Genomic DNA, 22,986 nt, shown 5'->3' on the forward strand with positions numbered 1-22,986 from the left:
TTTTAATTAATATATTTTTATACACTACCTATTACACATTTTTTAAAAAAAAAAAAAAAATCCAAGTTTTGGAGTTAAAAGAAAAAAAAATAAAAATATCAAAAAGTTGGGTATTTGATATAATGTTTTTGTGAGAGAAGAAAAAAAAATAAAATTGATGATATGATATTTTTCAAAAATATTAATGTTGATCAATATTTAATTAAAAATATGTTTGCATAGATCTTGAACAAACATAAACTGATACTTTTATATATTTCTAAAACAGTAAACACTATTTTACAACAGATTGTGTAATGCAGAAATACAAATAGACACACATACAATAAGAGTTCATGCATTAGGGTTACACTTCATATACATATATATATATGTATATATAGAGAGAGAGAGAGAGAATTCAGCAAGTTGCTTGGATAGCAGCAGCTTCATGACAGTAAAAACTTTGTTGAATTTCAAAGGCTAATTCCTCCACACTTACTTGGCACTCCAGCCCTATCTGCATTACAACATCATATATATAGAGAGAGAGAGAGTGAGAGAGAGAGAGAGAAGAGAGAGAGAGAGGAAGAGGGAGAGAAAGAGGAAGAGGGAGAGGGAGAGAGAGAGAGAGAGAGAGAGAGAGAGAGAGAGAGAATGTGAATTTTGTGATAAATGTGGTGTTTAAATATATAACCAATGTGTTAATTAAGCTAAAGATGGTTAAAAATTATCTCAACCATAAATTTCGAGATAAATTAAATTATAGTATCATATATATAATTCTTCTACGATACAAAATATATTGTCTTAATACTAATTTAACGATGAAATAATTTATCGAGACATCCACAATTAATTCTCCAAATAGACAAGTCATGATTCGAGACAATCTCCGATAGTCTTCATCAATTTATCGCGAAACAATTTTAATCAAGACCATACAACAAGATCGCATATATATGTATATACACACGCATATACATATCAATCATGTCAAGACGTTGGCAAATTTTATCATGTACGATAACCAAAACCTATATATACTCAAAAAAAAAAATGTCGAAAGTATATGTATTTTTATTTAGTACTTATAGTTTTAGATATTTTTAAGTATGCAAAATAGTGAAGTTATTATTAAAAAAATGATATTTGTGTTTCTATTGATTTATATTATTACGTGTATATATTATACTATCTCCGTCCGGCTTTAAGAGTCTTATTTACTTTTTGTATGTTGATCTTTGAATGTTAATTATTATATCAGAACGTAGTGCAAATTAAAAAAGATTGCAAAAATATTCTTATTAGTGTATTATAATATTAATAGAATAATATTTGTACAAAATCATACAAATATAAAGATAATTTTAATGTTAAATACAATGATGGTGAATATGACCCTTAAAGGTGGACAAAAAAAATATTTTTTTATAATATTTTTAGAAAATTATATGTGAATAAAATACTAAGTGAAAATACTGATGTGCGCGCGACGTACCTTTATTACGAAGGAATATAAAACGGTATCCTCCATGCTACTAACATTGAGATGAAGTATCTCAAACGACAATTTCTCAAGCACGCCAATGATCCTCAACAGCTGTCCCGGGATTCGTCGGGATATTGTCCTAACGAGGACATTAGACCCCGAAATCTTTGCCTCGACATCAGCCATTGGAGAGTTGCAAGAAGATCCAAGCTCCTTAATATTTCCAAAGGGAATTATTATTTCTTGATTTTGAGGATTATTTATCATTTGGAATTGTCTCGGACTCGGGCTCGGGCTCGGGCTCAGGCTAAGACTCCGGCGCCGTTTCTTGGCCTCCAACGATTGCACGACTTGGTGCAACTCCTTGATGAACTCTATCACGCCCCCAATGATCGACGCTTGATCACCCTAAAATTAAACAAAATAAAATCGAATCAAATTGAATTAATCATAGCCACAATCCAAGAAAACCCTAAAAATTTGATCATCTTATTTCTTTCATTAGGCATGATCACGGAGGATTTTAATTACACAAACATTTTTTTTGTACAAATTTTCAAACTATCATTTGGCAATTTTGTTACTATTCAACCATCATAATTTTTTTATAAATATATAATATTTTTTCTCACGAAATAAGACAGCGTCCAGAAAAAAATAAAATTAAAATTTTTTAAAAAACTAAACACGCTCAGATGTCTATAATACCCTTTTGATGTAAAAACACGGCGTCAATGATCGAAGAACTTTGAGGTGTTCGTTCATTTGTCGACGACGGTTCCTCTCTACGGCTATGTGAGCCATGTCTTAATTATATATATATATATATATGTATATAAATTAGTTATCCGATGACCTGATTTCTAGTCTCGTTCTTGTTTATGCTCTCTCTCTCTATGGCTATTTGTGTCTCTCTCTCTCTCTGTCTAAACTTAGGGGAATGGCTAGCTTTATTTATATGCAAGATGGCAATAAATGCACTGCATTACAGTCTCGTGAGGTTAATTTATACAGTTTTTACTCTTTACTCTTTTACTTTTGTGTCGATTCTTGTTACATGAATAGATACAACAAATGTATGTATCTATATATATATATATACATGCATGTTGTGAAGACACATATCTATATATATCACGTATATGAAGGTGGTGTAATTACGTTGTCCCGTGAGAGATCAAGTTAATTAAGAGAAAGGGTAACTCTTGCATGTATCTATATATATATATATATGTATATATATTTCATGAAGAATGATATATGGTCATTATGCATTCCACGCTCCCAACTTCCCACCTACCCCATGCACACCATATTTGACTTGTGTAACATTATTTTTATCGAAAAAATTAACTTCACTGCTTAATACAAGTCCTTTTTATTAGAATTTGATTATACAAAATTTTGTAAAAAGGGCATGACTTTTAAAATTGAGCTAAAATAAGTGCATTTAACTTTCTAGTTTTCATTGATAGGTGTTTTTAAGAAATATGTATATTGTTAACATGAATATTTTTGTTTTGAAGTATTAAGGCTTTACAAAATTATTATATTTATAAAATATTATTGTATCTCACTGGTTGATACGAATCATTTAAATTGATCTGTATTATATTTGGAAGAATTTTTTTAAAGGTGTCAATTTTGAAATTGAGTTAAACTCAAAAAAAAAAAAAAATTATAAATATTGTTAACATGAGTAATCTTATCGAGATGTTAAAGTTTATGTTGTAAATCATTAGTTGAATTAATTTTTTTCTTGTCTTTCAAATTGGAACTGAATTCAATATGATATTAAGCTCATAGGTTATTGTTTTTCTTCAACTATTTAAAAGATATGAAAATTTCATCATTATGGTTAAAAATATAATACTAGTTCACTCGTGTCGGTTCACGCAGCATTTTTGGATAAATAATATTTTTTTACTTTTTATAATGAAGATTGGATTTTTTTACTTTTGTATAAAATATTATATTTTTTATTATTTTTTTAAAAAAAATCACAATTAAAAAATAATATTGAGAAACAAAGACAAAATAACACTAGGCAAGTTCTATTTAGCATAACAGAGATTTTGAAGTCAAAATTACAAATCTACCCACCACATCTTATAAGGTGTGATAATATTATTTTAATTTCTTGGAGGCGTATTACGGGTGTGGATGAATTTACAGCTCAACTCACATGCCCTATTAATTGAATGCGAATTTACAGTCTGTTTTCTTTGGTTATTTTTAAAACAAAAAATAAAATGACACACACTTATATACGAGCATTTCTTACAGTGACATTTCTTATTACATTTATACCTTTTTAATTTTTGTTATAATAATTAGTTACCTTTCTCATTTTCTTTAAGAAGATATACAGTTATTTATAATTTATTACTTTCAACAAAAATTAAAAAAGAAAAAAAAAAGTAATTAAATATTATTGAAATTTTTAATTTAACAAAAATTATCTAATATATATATATTGATTTTTTCGAATAATTTTAATTTTTAAAATGGTAAATTATATGTTTCAATATATTAAAATTTATATAAATTAAAATTTAAAATTTTAATATAAAATTATATAAATATATTATTATTAGACAATAAAAATATATAGAAATATATATAAATAAATAATTTATATATATTATGCAATAAAAATATATATAAATAAATAAATTAGTATGGATCCTGTAGAATAGTAAATTAACAATAATTACTATAAGGAATGACAAAGAAAATAATTTAAATGTTGAATTGAATATGATGTGGATGAGAGATAATGTCTGTTCCAGATGTTCTAAGATAAACAGAGAAAGAATATTAATTATATTACATGATTTTTATTTTCCGAATGTTTCAAGATATTTATAATATAATCTTAAATATATTTTACTAGTTAATTCTTCAACCGTTTTCAATAAGCTCACCATACAAACACAATTATAGCCATATCCAATTCAACTCAAGGAGACAACAATTGTGCTGAACACATATCTATTTCTATATCTATATCCATATCTATATCTATATCTATATTGTTACCGCATAATTTCGTCGATAACTTTATAAAGAACTGCTCGAGCTCCCAACTTCTTGTGCTCTTCCAGTCCCGTTATCTGCATCAATGACATTTTCTGTCAATTCTCAACTTCGATAGAAGAAATGAGGAACGAAAGAGTAGACAAATTATTCGATACCACATAGAGTTGATGCCGCCGGCAAAAGAACCACAAATACATACATATATATATATAGGCGGTTAGAGTGTCGACTGGCTTAATATATTTTTGCATTGAAATCAATCATATATTGTGTTATACTGAATTATATCTATAAATCAGTATGGTGTTGATTTGACCGGTTCATATGAAAATTGCTCCGAGGGAAAGGGAGAAGAGACCACAGGCCGGAAAATATATCTTTATGTTTGGTTAGGGGGGGACGGAAAATAAAATAACTTTAAAATTATATACTTACATCATAGGTGCAACAAAATTGCATAATAGATGTTCGAATTAAGATATCATCAAAAACTATTTCAAGACATAGAAACCAAATCTAACATACCGAGAAATGCATTGGAATATTTTCCCTCCCCTACGCGTATGTTCCTTTTCAGTTTTTTACTCTATCTTTTTCGAAAAAAATATATTTTTTTTTTTCTTTTCACAAAATATTTTAATAAATCTCCAAACCCAATCCGGACTGAAGAAACACTCGATTGCAATAATATCTTTCAATATTGTTAACCAAACATAACATAAATACCAAATTTGCATCAAGCTAGAGTAATTATTTATTTAGGCGTACCTTGAAGAGTTTTCTCATACTCCCGGAGTTGTGAAATGAAACCGAAGTTGGGAAATGCCACAGGTCTTTTAGTCTTGACATGTTCCAGAGCTTCGGAGAAGCTCATACCATTTTTATACATCAGATAGGCGACAACAATAGTCACACTGCATGATTCATCGGTAAAACAGATTTAGCACGAGCACAACAAACAAAACAAGGTAATAAACTAAAAGTCAAAACGAAAATCCAGATTCTTAATACAAATTAAGATTAATTGAGTAAATTAAAGCTTTGTTCTCTTCGAGAATTTTTACAAATCTCTTTTTATTATGTAATCCTTACGATTTCCTACAAAATAAACCATTTAAACATAGAACACAAAGGCCAAACAAACACACCCCTAATTGAATAAGGGTTCCGATTATAAACCAACCATAAATATGAACATTCAAGTTCAGCAAAAACGGTTTTTTCGAGGAATTTGGAGAATTTTCTCCCAAAAAATCAAATCATACTCCTATTTTTTTTATATTGTGCTAAAAATTAATTTTATATTCAAAATATTACATCAGCACCTATTTATACCACATCAAACTATTTAAATTCAAAATTTTACTATTCGAAAATCCAAATCCTCAAACAAACACACCCTACTACTGTCTGAAACGATACCTTCTCGATTTTCCCGCAAAGCAATGAACCAACACACCTCCCCCCGTTGTTCTAGCTTCATCAATAAATGCAAAGCACTCCTCGAAGAACTGTGATATATTTACGTCTTCCCTATCAAACACTGCATCAATTAACCGAGAACATCGTCATTACCTCCAAATGAATCAATTTGGAGGTACAAAAAAAAATGAAAAATAGCAGTCTTGTCCATATTCTTAAGAGAAGTTAAGATTAATCGCTGAAAAGTCAAATCTACGGATACGGTCATACAGGTTATCATTTCACAAAATGGCGCCATAAACAAAGGATGCATAATATGAAACAGAAACTAAAGTCGAATCCTGCCTTGAATGCGTTTATATGTAAAATCATTAGGATGAGCAGGGTTAAGCGAATTGGCAACCGTTAATATATGTGTCACGTTTAAGCTTTTCAAAGCACTCCTATTATTGGCAGCTCCCAAAGAGCCTAAGTAAAGACCCTGAAGACGACATAAAATTTAATATGAGTCACGACAAAATATAAAAGCAGATTAGTTAAGTATATATATATAGATACAGTCTTAGAATTAAAACACCTCATCGATTTTGCAGGGAACATTGTCCTCTTTGATAACTTTTGCGTATTGGATAACTCTCAATAATTCTGCTATTCGTTCATTAAAAATGTCACCATCCATTGCGTATCGAGATGATGGCAGTGTTACACTTCAACAACCCTGTGCACAAATATGGTTATAATATTTCCATATTTACACGAAATTTATTCGCCGATTATGCAGATTTTTACTAGGAGCTAGAAATGGCAAGGTAAATGCATAAAATGCTTTGCTTGATCGTCGATGACACTTTGATATCACTAAAAAATTCTCACAAAACATCAAATCAAAAGCATATTTTTTATTTTTATATTATATTAACAATCAATTTTGCATTCAAAACTTCGTATCAAACCATTATTCCAATTCAAAATTCAAATCCCCAAATCGAAAAAGATTCCAGGATCAACTGATCACTGAAAAGGTATGGTTATCTTTACTATTCGAAAGAATTCTGAAATTGAAAAGATTAACAGACAATTAAACTAAGTTCAGACAATATTGCAATATATCACTGTTCTCTGTAACTCTAATGTGAATCTTAAGCTAATAAAGAACACAAACTTGATTGTTGCAGATTTTAAGGCCATGGAAAACAAGAAAATCAATCAACAGAATCATTTCGTAGGGTTACAACTTACAGGCTATTTTATTCAATTCATGGATTCCGCCAAATTCACAATCCTGCGAATGCAGTTTAAACGATTCCTCACACTCTCGAAAACAAATAACAAAATTGTGATTCTATTTATCCTGAGAACCTACAACGCTAATTTCTAGGGTTCCTTCAAATCGCAACCAACACAAAGAAATAAATAATAAAAATGAAATAGGGATTTTCTGAAACCATCAGGATTTTGATCATCCCAACAATTAAACCAACCGATAAAGAAAAGCAACTGGAGAAAGCAATTGCCAAATTCATACCCGTGGAGGTGAAGGAGGCAAACAGAAATACGTACGAATTAGCAGAACAGGATTTTCCGCTTCTCCCCGTCTTGAATGGATCGAGAAAATCGGAGAGATCGAGAGTAGCAATCTGGTCGAAATTTTGAAGTTTGTTTATTATTTTATTATTATTATTATTAGTAGTAGTAGTAGTATTTTAATGTTTACGTTTTTCTGTCTTAATTAAAGTATTTTGTGCCGGCCCGGCTCGGCCCGGCCCAGAATGATTAATCAAATTGGGTTGGCCCAATAAGATTTAAAAACAGCCCAAAACCTAAGGTTAAAATCCGGGTTGGTTTGAAACTGTGATGGATTGGGCTGCCTGATAGATTTTTAAAACTTCTTTCTCTTTTAGTTTATTTTATTTTTTTATTTTAATTTAAATTTATAAAAAGACGTTAGACGAGTACGGATTCGGAGTTTGACAAAAATGATTTTGGATATTTAAATTTTAGAAATAGATATTTATGTATTAATTAAGTTATACTACTGTATTTCTTAATATTTTAAAAATTATTTAAATTTAAAATATTTTTTTTTGTTCTAAAAATTCAGGTTGGGTCCAAATTAGTCCAATTTTTACAAGCTTAGGCCTACCATGATTAGGTCGCCAAATTACGACGAAAGTTTCGCATTTTTTAACCGGACTAGACTGGCTCGGTCTGGATTTCTTTCCGGGCCTAATTTTAAGGCCCAAGTTCAATTTTTTCAGTGCCGTGTCCAAATCTAATTTTTAACAATACGATTTTTAATATATATTTTCTATATTATAAATATTAATGGCATTCAATTATTTTACCATTATTTCCAATAAAATTGGAATTGAATCAGGTGCTAAATTGAATATTAACTCAACATATATTAAAGTTAATTACTTCTCGGAGTCTAATGATAGCAGAAATAGAAAATCAATATGGATTTGTACTTCGGAAAAACGTAGTATTGTTCCGTGATTATAACGTTTATGTGTGTCCGTGATACTTGTTTATGGCTGATCAATATCAATTAGAAAACAAACAGCACACAATATTTGTTAATCATGGTCAGTGTAACAACCTATATTTGGATAATTTTAATATAGAAGACATCCGCTAAATTTATCGTCAAGTATACAAAAGACTTAATGATTCAACAAACAAGAACCATAAATTATTCTCCCACATAGTCTTCTTTGGATAGTAATTCACAAGAAACTGAAAATTAAATCACAATTCTAATCCTATAAAATTATCAGTCTAACTGAGAATAAATAAGTACAAATTGATCTTCTTATTCTATTGAAACTCTATTTCTTATTTTTTACATATTTTTTCAAAAAAATAAATGCGTCTCATATTCATTATTTTTATATTATATACACAATTTTCTATACTTTATATAAATAAATTCTTTTTCCAGCAATCTCACAAAACAAGCACACGACTCGACCAATATATGATGGCATTAGTACTTAAAGTTTTACCATTACACATGGTAGTTAAGGGCCTAAGGGTGTGCTTAGTTGTAAAGTTTAAAAATTGAATTTAGAATTCTAAATATATACATTTTAATTTAGAATAATTATTTAATAGTACGATTTAAATATGCTTTAGTATAATATTTTAGATAAATATATATATATATATTAAAAGTAAAATCAGATCCAAACAATGACTTTGGATTATGTTAAATATATAAAAATGATGGGTTTTGCAACTTGTGTAGAGCCAATTAAGTTGATGACAGCCAATCAGAGAACACCAACTTTGACCACTTGCAAATTTTATAAGCACAAAATACAACTCTTCGGAACTCTGTTTGTTTTGGGATTTGGATTTTGAGCTGGAATTTGAATAGTAAAAATTTTGAATTTGAATAGTCGTATAATATGATATAAATAGATATTGATGTGATGTTTTGAATATAAAATTAATTTTTAGTATAATATAAAAAATAAAAAATAAATGTTTGATTTAATATTTTTGAAAGGAAAAAATTGGATGAATAGTATACTTAAAATTCACTTTTTCAAACAAACACACCCTTTTTACATTCTAAACTTTATAGCATACCATTGACAGACAAGAATACTTTAGGGTGTGTTTCTTTACCGAGTTTTTAGGGAAATTTGGGTTTTGATTCGATTTTTATTTGAATTTTGAGGTAAGTTTGAATTCAAATGTTTCTTTTGTGTTTAGATTTGGATTGGATTTGGAGAGTTTTGATGTATGTTTATTTGATGGTAATTAATATAATAATATAAATATATATTAATTTGTATAATTTAATTATAAATTTATATTATACCTACATATATATTTTAAAATTTTTATTTATTTATATTATAAAAAATTTTATTTTTTACAAAATAATATATATATTATTATATATATTATTAAATTATAATTATTATAATTTTTTTATTTATAATTTCAAAAAAAAAAAAAAGAATGAGACAGATGTTGTCAGCCTCAGTCACCCTTAATTAATATGAAATCTTTTCAATTATATTTTTGTTATTATATGTATAATGTAATTGTATTTGTAATGATATATTTATAATTTAAATAAAAATTAAATATATTTGGGTATTAACATATGATTATTTTACAAAAATAAAAATTTAATATTTTTTAATGTAACATAAAAAGATGATAAAAATAATATATATTGTGTAAATTGAATCTGAGGAATATTATTTTTTAATAAAATATAAAATTTTAAATGATCTATTAAAATTGAAATAAAGAGAGTATTAAAAAAATATCGCTACTCTCTTCTCTTCGGTCTCAAGAGGGTTGTCATTGACTTTTTTGAACACGAAAGGAGTATATAATTTTTTATTAAAAAAAATTAAGTCTATTCTTTTATAATAGATAATATAAAATATTTATATTTCAAAATTTAAATAAAAAAAAATAAACAGATATGTTTCTATTTAGTACAGAAAAGTACTACGCGCTCCGCATCCGTTGACCGTTGACCCAAAAAACCTCAATAAATACCCGCCAATTTCACCAACATCTCCATCACCCCAAATCCATTCTTACAATGGCTAATTCCTTCCACGGTCTCCCCTTACTATTTATGGCAACTCTAATCTGCTCCGCCGCCGCCCAAAACGGGTTGACTTTCCCAATCCGGCATGACCCGAAAACCTCCCAATTTTACACGACTTTCCAAATGGGCAGCAAACCCACCGCCGTCACCGCCGTCGTTGACCTCGGCGCACAATTCCTCTGGTTCTCCTGCGACGCCTACTCCTCCGCCACCTACGCCGCCGTCCCTTGCGGCAGCGCCGCTTGCGACCTCGCCCGCGGCATCGGCTGCGTCGGCTGCAACGGCCCGGCCCGGCCCGGATGCACCAACGACACCTGCGGCGCCTCCCCGTTTAACCCCTTCATGAACGTCATTCTTTCCCAGGTATTTTCAATATTATTATACTTGCTCCTCCTCGACAATCTATTCATTTTTTTTCATTTTAGTTTGTCTAATAACAAAATATTTATTTCATTTTTTTTAATAACTATACTGTCTACCTAATATTACAAATACCCTTTTAATTTATAATATATTAGACAAATATCATTACGTTTATATCATACAATACTAATAAGGTTAGTTTAGTGTTTTTTTTTTACTTTTATTTCTACTGTATTAATACTAATATTCTTAAAATTACGTGTAAAAAGTAAATGGATAGATAGATATAGAGCGAAGAGAATATTAAATTAAATTAAAAGTAATCATACACTAATACCAAAATAATTTTAACTTTTTATTTAAATTACTAAATATCATTACACATTCAATTATTTTATATAAAAGATCAAATGGCAAAAATGTAAAAAACATCTTTCACACTTCCACTAAATAATAAAACACTACTCTCTCATTCCCAAAATAATAATTTCATTTTATGAGTTTGTCCGCTCCAACCTCAATAACAATAACAATAATCTAATTTATATTTTTCTGGAACTGCCTCATAACCTTTTTTTTTTAAAAACAATTCCCATTTTTTTACCATAATTATATAAAATAGTAGTTTTTTTTTTAAAAAACTTTTTTCACATTATCAATATAATTTATGTGTTTATCCAAATATTATTATTTTTTAATTTACTAACAAATCACAAAAGAATCATTTCAAAAGTGACTATGGCAGTATAAGAATAAAAAGTTTTTACATAAAAAAAAAGTACACAAAACTGTAGGCTCTATTTACACAATCAACTTTCACTTATTTAATATTATTCATTTTTTTCTAAAAATATCAATTAATTAGAAAATATCCAAAATATTTAAAACTCCAAAACTCTCCGAAAAGCTCTTACTAAACATAGCCTTATCATTAATTAGATTATACCGTTATTATTTCATTTTGTCCTATTTATATTACAATTTTGAATTTTTACAAAATGTAACGCCAGGGGTATTACGAGGACACTTTGTTGTCCGGCGGCGCCGTCGCGGCGCGGCGGTTCATATTTTCTTGCATGACGAACGACTACCTCGTCGGCCTCGCCAGGGGGGCCACCGGCATGTTGGGTCTCGCCAGGACAGCAATTTCAATGCACAAACAGATCGCTGACAAGACCGGCCGGCCGGATAAATTCTCCCTCTGTTTTCCGGCGGCCGGCGCCGGAAAACTGACGATCGGATCGCGGCAATCGGAATATTCCGGCCCGCTCAAATCGACGGCGCTGATCATAAACCCCGTCAGCACGGCGCCGATTTACACAGAAGGCGACGCCTCCGATGAGTACTTCATCGGCGTCAGCGCCGTCGCCGTCGCCGGCGAGGTCCTGCCGGTGAAAAGCTCGTATTTCACGATCGACAAAAATGGCGTCGGAGGTACGAAGATCAGCACGATACAGAACTACACGGCGGTCCATACTTCGATTTACAAGCCGTTGGTTAGGGCGTTTAACAAGGCGGCGGCGGACCGGAAAATCAGGAGCGCGGCGGCGGTGGCGCCGTTCACCGCCTGTTACCGGTCGGAGACGATTTCCAGGGGGGGCGCCGGCGCCGGCGAGCTGAATTTGCCAGCGATCGACCTGATTCTGCCCGGAGAAGATGTTTATTGGAGAATCGGCGGCGGGAATTTGATGGTGGAGGTTGATCGGAAAACGTCGTGCCTGGCGGTGGTGGATTCCGGGCGGCGGCCGCGGACGGCGGTAGTGATCGGAGCGCATCAGCTGACGGAGAATTATTTGGAGTTTGATTTGGTTTCTTCTGTGGTTAAGTTCAGTTCTTCGCTTTTGTCGCATAACACGAGTTGCTCTCGAATTTAAAATTAATTAATTAATTAATGGTCATTAATAATTGTAGTTTTATTTTTAATTGCAAGTTTAATGAATAAAGAATTCAAGAATTTGGACGGCTCAGATTTGATCGTGGCATTTATTGGATTGCGTGGGCCAAGCCAAACTTATACAGTATGTAGTGCATACAGATCGAAGGGTTGATTCGATTCGAAATTATTGGATTCAAATTTTTATAATTAAAAAGAAAAAAAGAAATACACACTACAATTTATCATTTTTTCAAATTGACAAAAATAAAATACTTTCATATTTTAACATTAATAACGATTGTTGATTTAATTATATTATATCAATATTTATAGAAGTCTATCTATAGGTTTCTATTTTAATTATTGAAAATATCCGTTTGCCGATAAATAATTAATAATTATTTTTAAATGAGACTATCATTCTACATCCGATAATTATGAATAATAACTTAGTTTTTAAGTTGTCTATAAAATTTCAACTCATATAGTACCAAAGTATATTGTTCTCTTAAAATAGATATAACCCATTAACCTCATTTCACTGGTATATTCAATTTGGAATATATCCGTAGATCCTCCAATTTTGAGATCTTTTCTACAGTTACTGAGTATTTTTGTTTATGATGTTGATTTTGTTTAGAATCTTAAAATTATGTGTCAGGATTATATAGTCCTATCTAGATCACAGTGTCATGTTTCTCCTGAGCTATATTTTCAACTGTCTTTCGAGTTGTGTTATTTTCAATTTCGTTAAGAGTTCTATTGTTTCCGACTCCAATGAGAGTCTTGTTATTTCGACTCCAGTGAGAATTCTGTTTTCGAATCCGTTTCGAGTAAGTTTCCGACTCTAATTTCAATTGATGGTCATGTTTTTTATTCTAATAGTTATGGTTGCATTATCTTTAATCTCTTTTTTCAAATTCAATTTTTTTTTTTTTTTTTGTTATAACATTTGAGTTTGAGATATATATTGGGATATTTTAGATACTTAATTTAGATTTAAATTTATTTTTATCCCTAAATTAAAATTTTTAATTTAAGTCTATCAAATCTATATATCAAATCTATTTACAGACTTTTATTATAATTAAATAATATAAATTCTAATCGTGTGTTTTTTTGTGAGATTTTTGAAAAAAAAAATTATATAAAATAAAAAATTATGTAAAAAATATAAAAATAATTGACATGCATAATTTATTAATTTTTTTAGAAATATATGTAAAAAAAATAAAATTACAAAGAAACATACAAATCTATACAAAATTTCTACTCACAGTTTTCAAAGACACATTTAAAAATATGTATTATCAACTCGTTTTTCATACACACTGGGCGCTGACTGTAGAATTCTTGCTAGTGACGTGGCAACAATTATTTAATTATTCTCTATCCCATAATAAATTATTTATTTTTTTATTTTAATTTATTTTGTAATAAAATATTTATTTTTTTTTAGTAACTGTACTTATATAACCTAATATTGCAAATACTCTTATAATTTACAATATATTACACAAATATTATTATTCAAATATCATTATCTTTATATCGCACAATACTAATAAGATTATTTTAGTTATTTCTACTTTATTCCTACTATATTACAACAGAATACTAATATTTCTAAAACTTTATTAAAAAAGCAAATAAATACTTAATTAAATTTCATGCAGAAAAACAAATTGATACGTAGTTATGGACCTGAGAGACAATGGCTGAAATGGAAAACCGAATATGCTGTGGAACATCCTTTTCCCGGTTTCACACCTGCATCAATTCCATTTTTTTTTAAAAAAAATATCATCGTATTATTTTAAAAAATACATTAATAAGTTAATAGTCCAACAAAATTGTCATTTTCGATAATATAAATAAAGTTTAGAAATATGGTAGTGGGATGGTTGTTACTACAACTTTAAATATTCCGATTCATTTGCACGATAAAAACTATTGATAAGCAGTGCCCATTATGATACGATATTTCATTATACTTACACAATAATAATAATAATAATAATAATAATAATAATAATAATAATAATCCCTTCGTTCTATGTAATATGGGTGTATTACTGTAAATACGGGAATTTAAGTAAAATATAATTAGTAAGTAATTAAGAAGTGTATTAGTAAAAATAATTATAGATTAAGATTAAGATAAGTAAATAGTTTAATTAAAATTAAGAAAATTATAAAATTTAAAATTTAAAATGCGATTAAAGACATAATTATATTTTCAAAAATAAAAAGGACAAGATATATAGGACGGACAAAAATAGAAAATAGAGACAAATTATGTGGGACAGATGGAGTAATAATAATAATAATAATAATATTCTCTCTGTCTCATATTGAATGTCTGGGTCACCGTATATACGGAAATTTAGAATAAATATAATTAATATATAATTAAAAATATAGTAGTGAAAATAATTATCTTATAATATAAATAATTATAGATTAAAGTTAAGATAATTAATTAATTTAATTAAAACTAAAAAAATTAAATTAGAAAATTTAAAATGAGATTAAAGTGTATAATCATTTTTTTTAAAAAAAAAAAGTGACAGTAAATGTGAGACGGACAAAAACGAAAATATGGACATGGTAAATGGGACGGAGAGAGTAATAATAATAATAATAATAATTATTATTATTATTATTATTATTTTATTTTTAAATTTATTTGTAATGAAATTATCATTTTATATTAAACTGTATCTAATTCTTTTCTTCTTTAATGAAAATAAAGAATGATATCCCATGGTTATTCTTTATTTAAAAAGATTCTAACAAGTTTTTTTCTTAAAAACAATATAAAAAATTAAACCAATTAAGGATGTTTTTACTTTAGTTTTATTATGATTGTTTTAAAATTCTATTATATTTATTACTTTAAGTATTTTTTTTTCAGAATAATTAGTAAATAATTAAAAAATATATTATTAAAAATAATTATTGTATAGTAAAAATAATTATTGATTAAAATTAACATAATTAAATAGTTTAATTAAAATTAAAATATTCTAAAATTTAAAATATGATTAAAATATTTAATTATATTTTTTAAAAAAAGAAATGACAAATTATGTGGGACATACATAAATAGAAAATATAGACAAATTATGTGAGACGGAAGAAATAATATTTTTTGTGTGAATATTAGCTAAACATACTTATTTTATTTACTGTAAACAATTTTATATATTTATAATTTTATTACATATATTTTAATAAATAATAATAATTAATATATTGTTATCTTTTTTATATTTTTTTATTAATTTTTTAATAAATTTATCATTATATCACATCTTTATTTTTTTTTATTTACTCAATTTTAATATTAAAATATTTTTATCTTTTAGTTCTCAAGTTCAATCAAAATTACATAAATTTTTGGACCGATGAATTAATACTTTATAAAGTAAAATAATTTTTTAAAAATATACATATGTATATAAATAAAATAAACTTTTGTTTTAGTTTGATTGTTTTAATGGTATTATTATATAAAATAATATACTGTCTTCGTCCAATATAAAAAATAATATTTATTTTTTACATTATTATATTTAATATTAAAAATATTTTTATATTTATTTAATTTACTCAATAAATATCATTATATCTGTATCATAAGAAATTAATAAAAATATTTTTATTTTTTTTTTAATTAATATTACATATTAATATAATAATTAATATTAAAATATAATTAAAAAAAATTTCGTGGTACTCTTTTTAGACGGAAACAGTACTATTTTTTTTACATAATTACAAATTGTACTATAATAAACCAATAAATTTCCGAAACAAACATCGCCTTAAATACAATACTTATCTTTTAATAGCTGCGGTCAATTATCGCAAAATCCTTGTCATCAAGAAGTCACTGAGCTTATCCAAACAAATCCCCCAAGGGCAAAATAGGTATTTCATCATATCAGTAAATAATACTCACATAGATCCAAATCCAATCCCAGACTCAATAAACAGCGTTAGTTCGCCGCACACACTTCAGATCTTCCTTCTTCGTCAATGGCTTCCATTAACCTCATCTTCTTCCTCTTCTTCCTCGTCTTGACAACCTCGGCTTCTCCGAACCCTATCTTACCAAAATCCGGCTTCATTTCCGCCGTCAAAGATCCCTCCAGCCTCCAATACGTCGCCAAACTTTCCCTTGGCGACGGCACCGCCGTGAACCTCGTCGTCGATTTAAACAGCCCCCACGTTTTAATCCACGGCGGCGGTGGAGTCCCCGTCGGAAGCTCCTCCCTCGAATGTGCAATGGCGGAAAGCGTACGGACAAACCCTAATTCCAAGGCTTGCAGTGTACGGACAAGAAATCCAATTTCGAATATTCCGATGTCCGGCGAGCTGCACGAAGGAAAGGTAGCTTTCGAAATGTGGGATGGAGTTTCGTTGACTAATAATAATAGTAATAATGGCTTGGCCAAGATTGACCCTTTCTTGTTTGTTAAAAGTCAAATGACCTCTAATGGTGCAAAAGGGGTTTTAGGGTTAGGTCAATCTAGGATTTCTCTAATGTCCCAAATCTTTGTGGCGTTTGGGTTCTTGAAAATGAGGTTTTCTTTGTGCTTATCGTCGATTAGTCAAGGTGGGATTTTTCTTGGCGGGAGCCCTAATTTTGTTTCGAAATTTTCGAGCAAGATCAAACACACCCCTTTCGATTATTCCGAGGATTTCGGGGGGTACTATGTAAGAGTAAATTCGATCAAGATTTTCGATAAGAAAATGGATCTACAATTGGGTGACGACGAGCCCTTTATTGCAGCAAGATTTTCGACGATTGCTCCATACACTGTAATGGAAACCAAGATTTACAACAAGTTCTTGGAATCTTACGTGGCTTCGGCTGTTTTAAGGAATTTGACTTTGACTTCTCAGGTGGGTCCATTCGGGACGTGTTTTGTGAAGGGTGGGGAAGATGGATTCCCAGCCGTCGATCTTGTGCTGCAGAGTGAGATGGTGGTGTGGAGAATGGACGGTAGGGATTTGTTGGTGCCTGTGGGAGACGACGTCGTTTGCTTGGGGGTTGTTAATGGAGGGTTTAGCCGACGGGGGTTTATTACAGTTGGGGGTTTTCAGTTGGAGGATCGTGTTCTTGAATTTGACCTTGGAAATTCTATTCTTGGATTTTCTGATTCGATTGGGGGCAAAACTTGTAATGATTTTGGATTTGGGTTTGATTTGTCTGAGAAATTTTCTGAATCTTTTGTTGTATAGGACACGTTTTGGTGAGAAATTCTTGTAGTGGGTTTGGAGGGTTTGAGTTCATTTGGGTTGTAAAGTTATGGCAAGAAATGAATAGATAGATTGGGTTGTATTGGTTTGGTGATTTTAAAGAATTTTTGTACTAATTTCCATTTTTTTTTGGTCTATTTAGAATATTAATTAAACTCTTATTTTAATTCTATATTTTATTAAAAATATTACATAAAAAACTTATTTTATATAATTAACAATCAAACTTATAATTCTTTGTGTTGAAGATCCAAATCAAAACTAAAACTTCAAACAAAGGACACCCTTTAATCTGAAAATAATATAAAAAAAATAAAAAAAATAAAATAAAATAAAATAAAATAATACTAATAATAATAATAATAATAATATGAAAAAATGCATATTTATCACATCAAATAATGCTTCATCCAAAAACACCTCAGATTAAAAAATTAAAAAAAGTAAAAAAATTTAAAACTAAGACCTCACAAAATATGGGCCAAAGATCAATAATAATAAAAAAAATACTATAAAAATATTGAGAGACAGAATCCATTAAGAAATGAAAGCCCAACTAACTGTTTATATCATGCATATAAAAAATACTATCTATGTAGTTCAATTTTATTTTTATTTCATATACTCTCTACGTCCGGAACTATAGTCTTGGTTCTGTTGGAGTGAGATTTAAGAAATATTGATATTATATTGACAATGGATAAAAAGTATAGGTAAAAGATATTTTTACCCTTGTGAGTGTATTAATGTAAAAGATAGTGGCAATTGTGTAATAATAATAAAAGAATAAGGATAGTTATACATATTGTTATTTATGAAAATAAGACTATTATTTTATGATGGACAAAAATAGTACACAAGACTATTGTATTGAGACGAAAGGAGTATAATTTACATAGAAAATAAGAATAAAAATTAAATGAAATTATAAAAGAAATGAAAACTAAATTGAACGAAGAAGAGAATAATAGGATTAATAGGATAATAATCCATTGAACTAGTTATATGAACTTACTAAATATTTATAGGGTAAATATTTTTAAACTAGATAAATTACATTATTTATAAGAATATCATGAAATTTATTACTATTTCTGTCTGCCACTAACTTGGTAAAATTACCTTGCTAACATATTTGATATCAATATATTTTTACAAAATAGATAATGTATATCCCAAAAATAATATAATACAATATACTCCCTCCGTGAACTTTTTAACGTTCTATTTGATATTAACGGTGTTTTTAGACAATAAGAGTTTTTGTTATAAAATGAAAAATTTATCCTTTATTTTATGTATAAAAAAAAAGTAAATAAAATAAGAACAAAATAGTAAATTTTGTGTATAAAAATAAAAAAAAAAAAGACGATAATTTTTAGACATTCCAAATAGAAAAGTAGGACATTAATTTGTGTACGAATGAAGTATATAATTACATGTGTCATAAATCATAATATATTATGATATCAGCACACAATAAATATATTAAACGATAAAATGTATATTTCATACAACACATGCTCCTATATCATACAATGTTGTACATAAAGCGTGTTAGTTTGTAAGACTTTAATATACTTCTACTATTTACTAAAAAAAATTATTCAAAAATAGTAAATTAAATATTTATTTTTTATTTTTTTTATATTATACTAAAATATATAAATATATATTTATATCATATTATATAATTATCTAAGTTCAAATTTGTTATTGTTAAAATCCCAAACAAAAACACACCCAAAACATATTATCTTTTTCATAAAAAGATTTTGTATTTAAGCGATGAAAATTACAAAAATATACTCCTTTTGTCCCATAACAAAGTATCCATTTTTTTTATTTTGGTCTGTTCATAATAAAGTATCAATTTTCTTTTCTAGTAAATGTATTATCTATATAATATCACAAATACTCTCACAACTTCTAATATATTACACAAATATCGTTATCTTTATATCACATAATACTAATAAGGTCATTTTAGTCATTTCTACTTTATCCCTAATATATTCTAATATAATACTAATATTTCTAAAATTCCGTGCAAAAAGCAAATTAGTACATAGTTATGGGACGGAGGGAGTATATTTTAGCGGCGGACGAATAAGTATTTAATTTAATCTTCTATTGGACGTTATTTATTTATTTATTTAATATGATTGGAGATTTAATAAATTGGCGTGAACTTATAATATAAGAATTGACGAATGGAAACGTATAAAAGTGTTGATGGGGTGAGTCATGTCCTACAAACTTACTCCAAATGGCCAAATAAAAGTAGACAAATTTTGTGATTAAGTTAAGCTAAATGTTGCATATATATATATATATATATATACAATAATTCTTTTTTTACTATACAATTTTGTATATATATATATATATATTTTATAAAATAACAATTTTCTAATAAAGTATCACACATCTATTATTTAAATTAAAATTAAAATGTAAAATCAAATAATTATTTTAAGTTAAAATATTATAACTCAAAATTAAAACTCTACAACAATAAACAAATATTATATCTGTCCCGCAATAAGAGCATCATTTGTTTTTTTTTTTTATATAAATTTTTGAATATTAGTATTATATTGATTTATAATAAAAAAAACAAAATTACCTCTATTAGTATCGTATAATATGAAAGTAATGACATTTGTGTAATATATTATTGTAAGTTGTAAAACTATTTATTATGTTAAATAATTAATACAATTACTAAATTAGAAAACCGTATCATTGTTTTGAAATGAATAAAAATAGAAAATAATATCATTCTTGTGAAAGGAAGAAATATATTTATTATATTTTAAAATATATATGTATATGTTTTTATAGCATTAGCTTATGTCAATTATTAACCAAAATTGTATTTGTGTTTTTTCATTCATCTCTATTATATAAAATTTTATTTTTTTATAAAATAATCTTCATATAATATAATTAAAGAAAAAAAAGTCTAAAAAACAAAAAAAGAAAACATGGTGTTTTGTAGGGATGGAGAAATTTACCGGACATACCGAAATACTAATTTATCGTACCGTATCGTGTCGAAAACACCGAAAATTTTGGTACGGTATGAATATTTCGGTACGGTATCAGTATAAATTTTCGGAAAGTTCGGTAGTTCGGTATAATACCGTACCGATATTATTTTTATTAAATAATTTAATTATTAATATTTTTTTAAAATCATAACAAAAAATATGTAAATTATTGAAAATTTATTGATTTTTTCATAATATTTTTGTGGTGGAGAATAGTGATATTTATTAATATTTTTTAATTATTTTGAAATTTAAAATTATATTTTTCGTATAATCGGTATATATCGGTATCTACCGAAATCAAAATATTCGGTATATACCGGCATCGTACCGAAATTGAAATTTTCGATATAAACGGTATATATTTTAGTCATACCGAAAAATTCGATACGATATCGATATCAATCGATATTTTCAGTTCGGTACAATATACTATTGCTAAAAGCTATGGGCGTCACCAATCAGTATTTTATTACAATTAGGCATTAGGGTTTGTTTGGTTTTGACTTTATTTTAAAACTCACTTACAAATATTAGTTATGCAATTATTGATGGTCTTCTTTGTAAAATATATTATTTGGTGTCATAAAATATTACATTCTAAAATATAATCAAATATTAAAATAAAAAATAAAATAAAATTTAATAAGGACATTGAATTGATCCGGATGTGATAAGGACATTTTTTCTCTCACAATATATTTTATCAAATATTATTTTAATACCAAATTTAAATCAAACTTTTCCAAATTTAACCAAAATAAACACATAGTATACCTGTGACAATATGTGACTTATAACACACTAATCAAATCAATTTATAAATAAAATACTAGAATTAATGGGAAAATGCAATTTAAATATAATAAAAAGGTATCTTATTGTTTTAATTATTTAAATAAATAATGTATAAAAATAGTAATCTATCTCATTTATTGTTGCCGCAACGATAATATATTTTATATACATGATATTTACGTTTATGTATATAAAATGATACGTTGAAGATTCACAGTGCAACTATAGCTAAGTTTACATATATTTTTAGTAGTATTATTTATTACTAGAGATTTTTTTTTTTAAAAAAAAATAAAAATAAAAAAATAATAAAATTATACTATTGAATATATATTTTTACAAAAAATAATCAACAAACTTTTAAATTTTTTATGATTTTTTTTTTTTAATAAAAATTTTAAAAACTTCTATCTACAAATAAATAAGGTCTAGATAGCACACAGGAAAGCCATCCAAAATTTCCCTAGTTTGGCGACCTGAAATTAAATAAATTATTTATATTAAATTAAATTATTATTATTATTATTATTATTATTATTATTGCTTGTCGTGAATAAATTGAACTAAAGTTGATTTGAATGAAGTAACAGGACTTGTTGTTCTTTTGGCAATTTTATTTTAAAATATTTTTATTATTTAATTTTTATAATATTATATAAGATATTATTCTATTCATTCATGGTATAGATTTATATTCATTTCCTAAATTACAAAAATATTCAGTATAAATTTAACTAAAGAATTTATTCAGTACTACTATTATTTATCTAAATTATTGTTAACATGGTGTACACGTGGCGGAATCTTGCTTGTTTGTAAAAATCTAGAATACACCCGCGACACAGTCGATGCCTTCTCCCGTTGTAACTGTGACACGTCACACTTAATGGGTCCCACTCAAGTTGGGATAAGGTGGAATTATTGCCATGCCCATTTCACGTGGGCCCCACTTCGCTTTGCCTATTTTAGAATCACTCCCAATATTTACCACTAATATCAGATTTTCCCCCTAACTTTGATTAGTTTTCTCCAACCTAGGCCTAAAAAATATATTGAGATATTTTGAATTTATTTTTAATAAAAATAAAAATTATACTCTCTT

At 27.7% G+C, this 22,986-nt stretch overlaps 4 protein-coding genes across 6 annotated transcripts; 2 read left to right on the forward strand and 2 right to left on the reverse strand.

Annotated features, from left to right (window-relative positions):
- Positions 1 to 240: 240 nt before the first annotated feature.
- On the reverse strand, positions 241 to 2,374 carry LOC127250226 (transcription factor MUTE). The gene is made up of 3 exons (XM_051273391.1): positions 2,180 to 2,374; positions 1,481 to 1,879; positions 241 to 499 (listed from the first exon to the last, which is right to left on the reverse strand). The coding sequence occupies exons 1-3, from the start codon at positions 2,273 to 2,275 to the stop codon at positions 401 to 403; spliced, it is 594 nt and encodes a 197-aa protein (XP_051129348.1). The 5' UTR covers positions 2,276 to 2,374; the 3' UTR covers positions 241 to 400.
- Positions 2,375 to 4,281: 1,907 nt separating this feature from the next.
- On the reverse strand, positions 4,282 to 7,614 carry LOC127247577 (dual specificity protein phosphatase 1). Of its 3 annotated transcripts, XM_051269506.1 has the most exons (7): positions 7,461 to 7,588; positions 7,175 to 7,217; positions 6,513 to 6,653; positions 6,281 to 6,416; positions 5,936 to 6,056; positions 5,282 to 5,427; positions 4,282 to 4,587 (listed from the first exon to the last, which is right to left on the reverse strand). In XM_051269506.1, the coding sequence occupies exons 3-7, from the start codon at positions 6,612 to 6,614 to the stop codon at positions 4,535 to 4,537; spliced, it is 558 nt and encodes a 185-aa protein (XP_051125463.1). In that variant the 5' UTR covers positions 6,615 to 6,653; positions 7,175 to 7,217; positions 7,461 to 7,588; the 3' UTR covers positions 4,282 to 4,534. The 3 variants fall into 3 exon arrangements, with proteins under 3 accessions (XP_051125463.1, XP_051125453.1, XP_051125445.1); XM_051269496.1 differs by lacking the exon at positions 7,175 to 7,217 and having other exon boundaries at positions 7,496 to 7,614; XM_051269488.1 differs by lacking the exon at positions 7,175 to 7,217 and having other exon boundaries at positions 4,283 to 4,587; positions 7,461 to 7,614.
- Positions 7,615 to 10,475: 2,861 nt separating this feature from the next.
- On the forward strand, positions 10,476 to 12,850 carry LOC127250294 (probable aspartic proteinase GIP2). Its single transcript, XM_051273489.1, has 2 exons — positions 10,476 to 10,883; positions 11,894 to 12,850. Exons 1-2 carry the CDS (start codon positions 10,512 to 10,514, stop codon positions 12,755 to 12,757), a joined length of 1,236 nt encoding a protein of 411 aa, XP_051129446.1. The 5' UTR covers positions 10,476 to 10,511; the 3' UTR covers positions 12,758 to 12,850.
- Positions 12,851 to 16,768: 3,918 nt separating this feature from the next.
- LOC127251113 (probable aspartic proteinase GIP2) lies at positions 16,769 to 18,150 on the forward strand. The gene is made up of 2 exons (XM_051274702.1): positions 16,769 to 17,589; positions 17,674 to 18,150. The coding sequence occupies exons 1-2, from the start codon at positions 16,804 to 16,806 to the stop codon at positions 18,010 to 18,012; spliced, it is 1,125 nt and encodes a 374-aa protein (XP_051130659.1). The 5' UTR covers positions 16,769 to 16,803; the 3' UTR covers positions 18,013 to 18,150.
- Positions 18,151 to 22,986: the final 4,836 nt, after the last annotated feature.

This window comes from Andrographis paniculata, unplaced genomic scaffold (genome assembly GCF_009805555.1).
Source record: "Andrographis paniculata isolate CXL003 unplaced genomic scaffold, ASM980555v1 Contig11END, whole genome shotgun sequence".
Taxonomy (NCBI): domain Eukaryota; kingdom Viridiplantae; phylum Streptophyta; class Magnoliopsida; order Lamiales; family Acanthaceae; genus Andrographis; species Andrographis paniculata.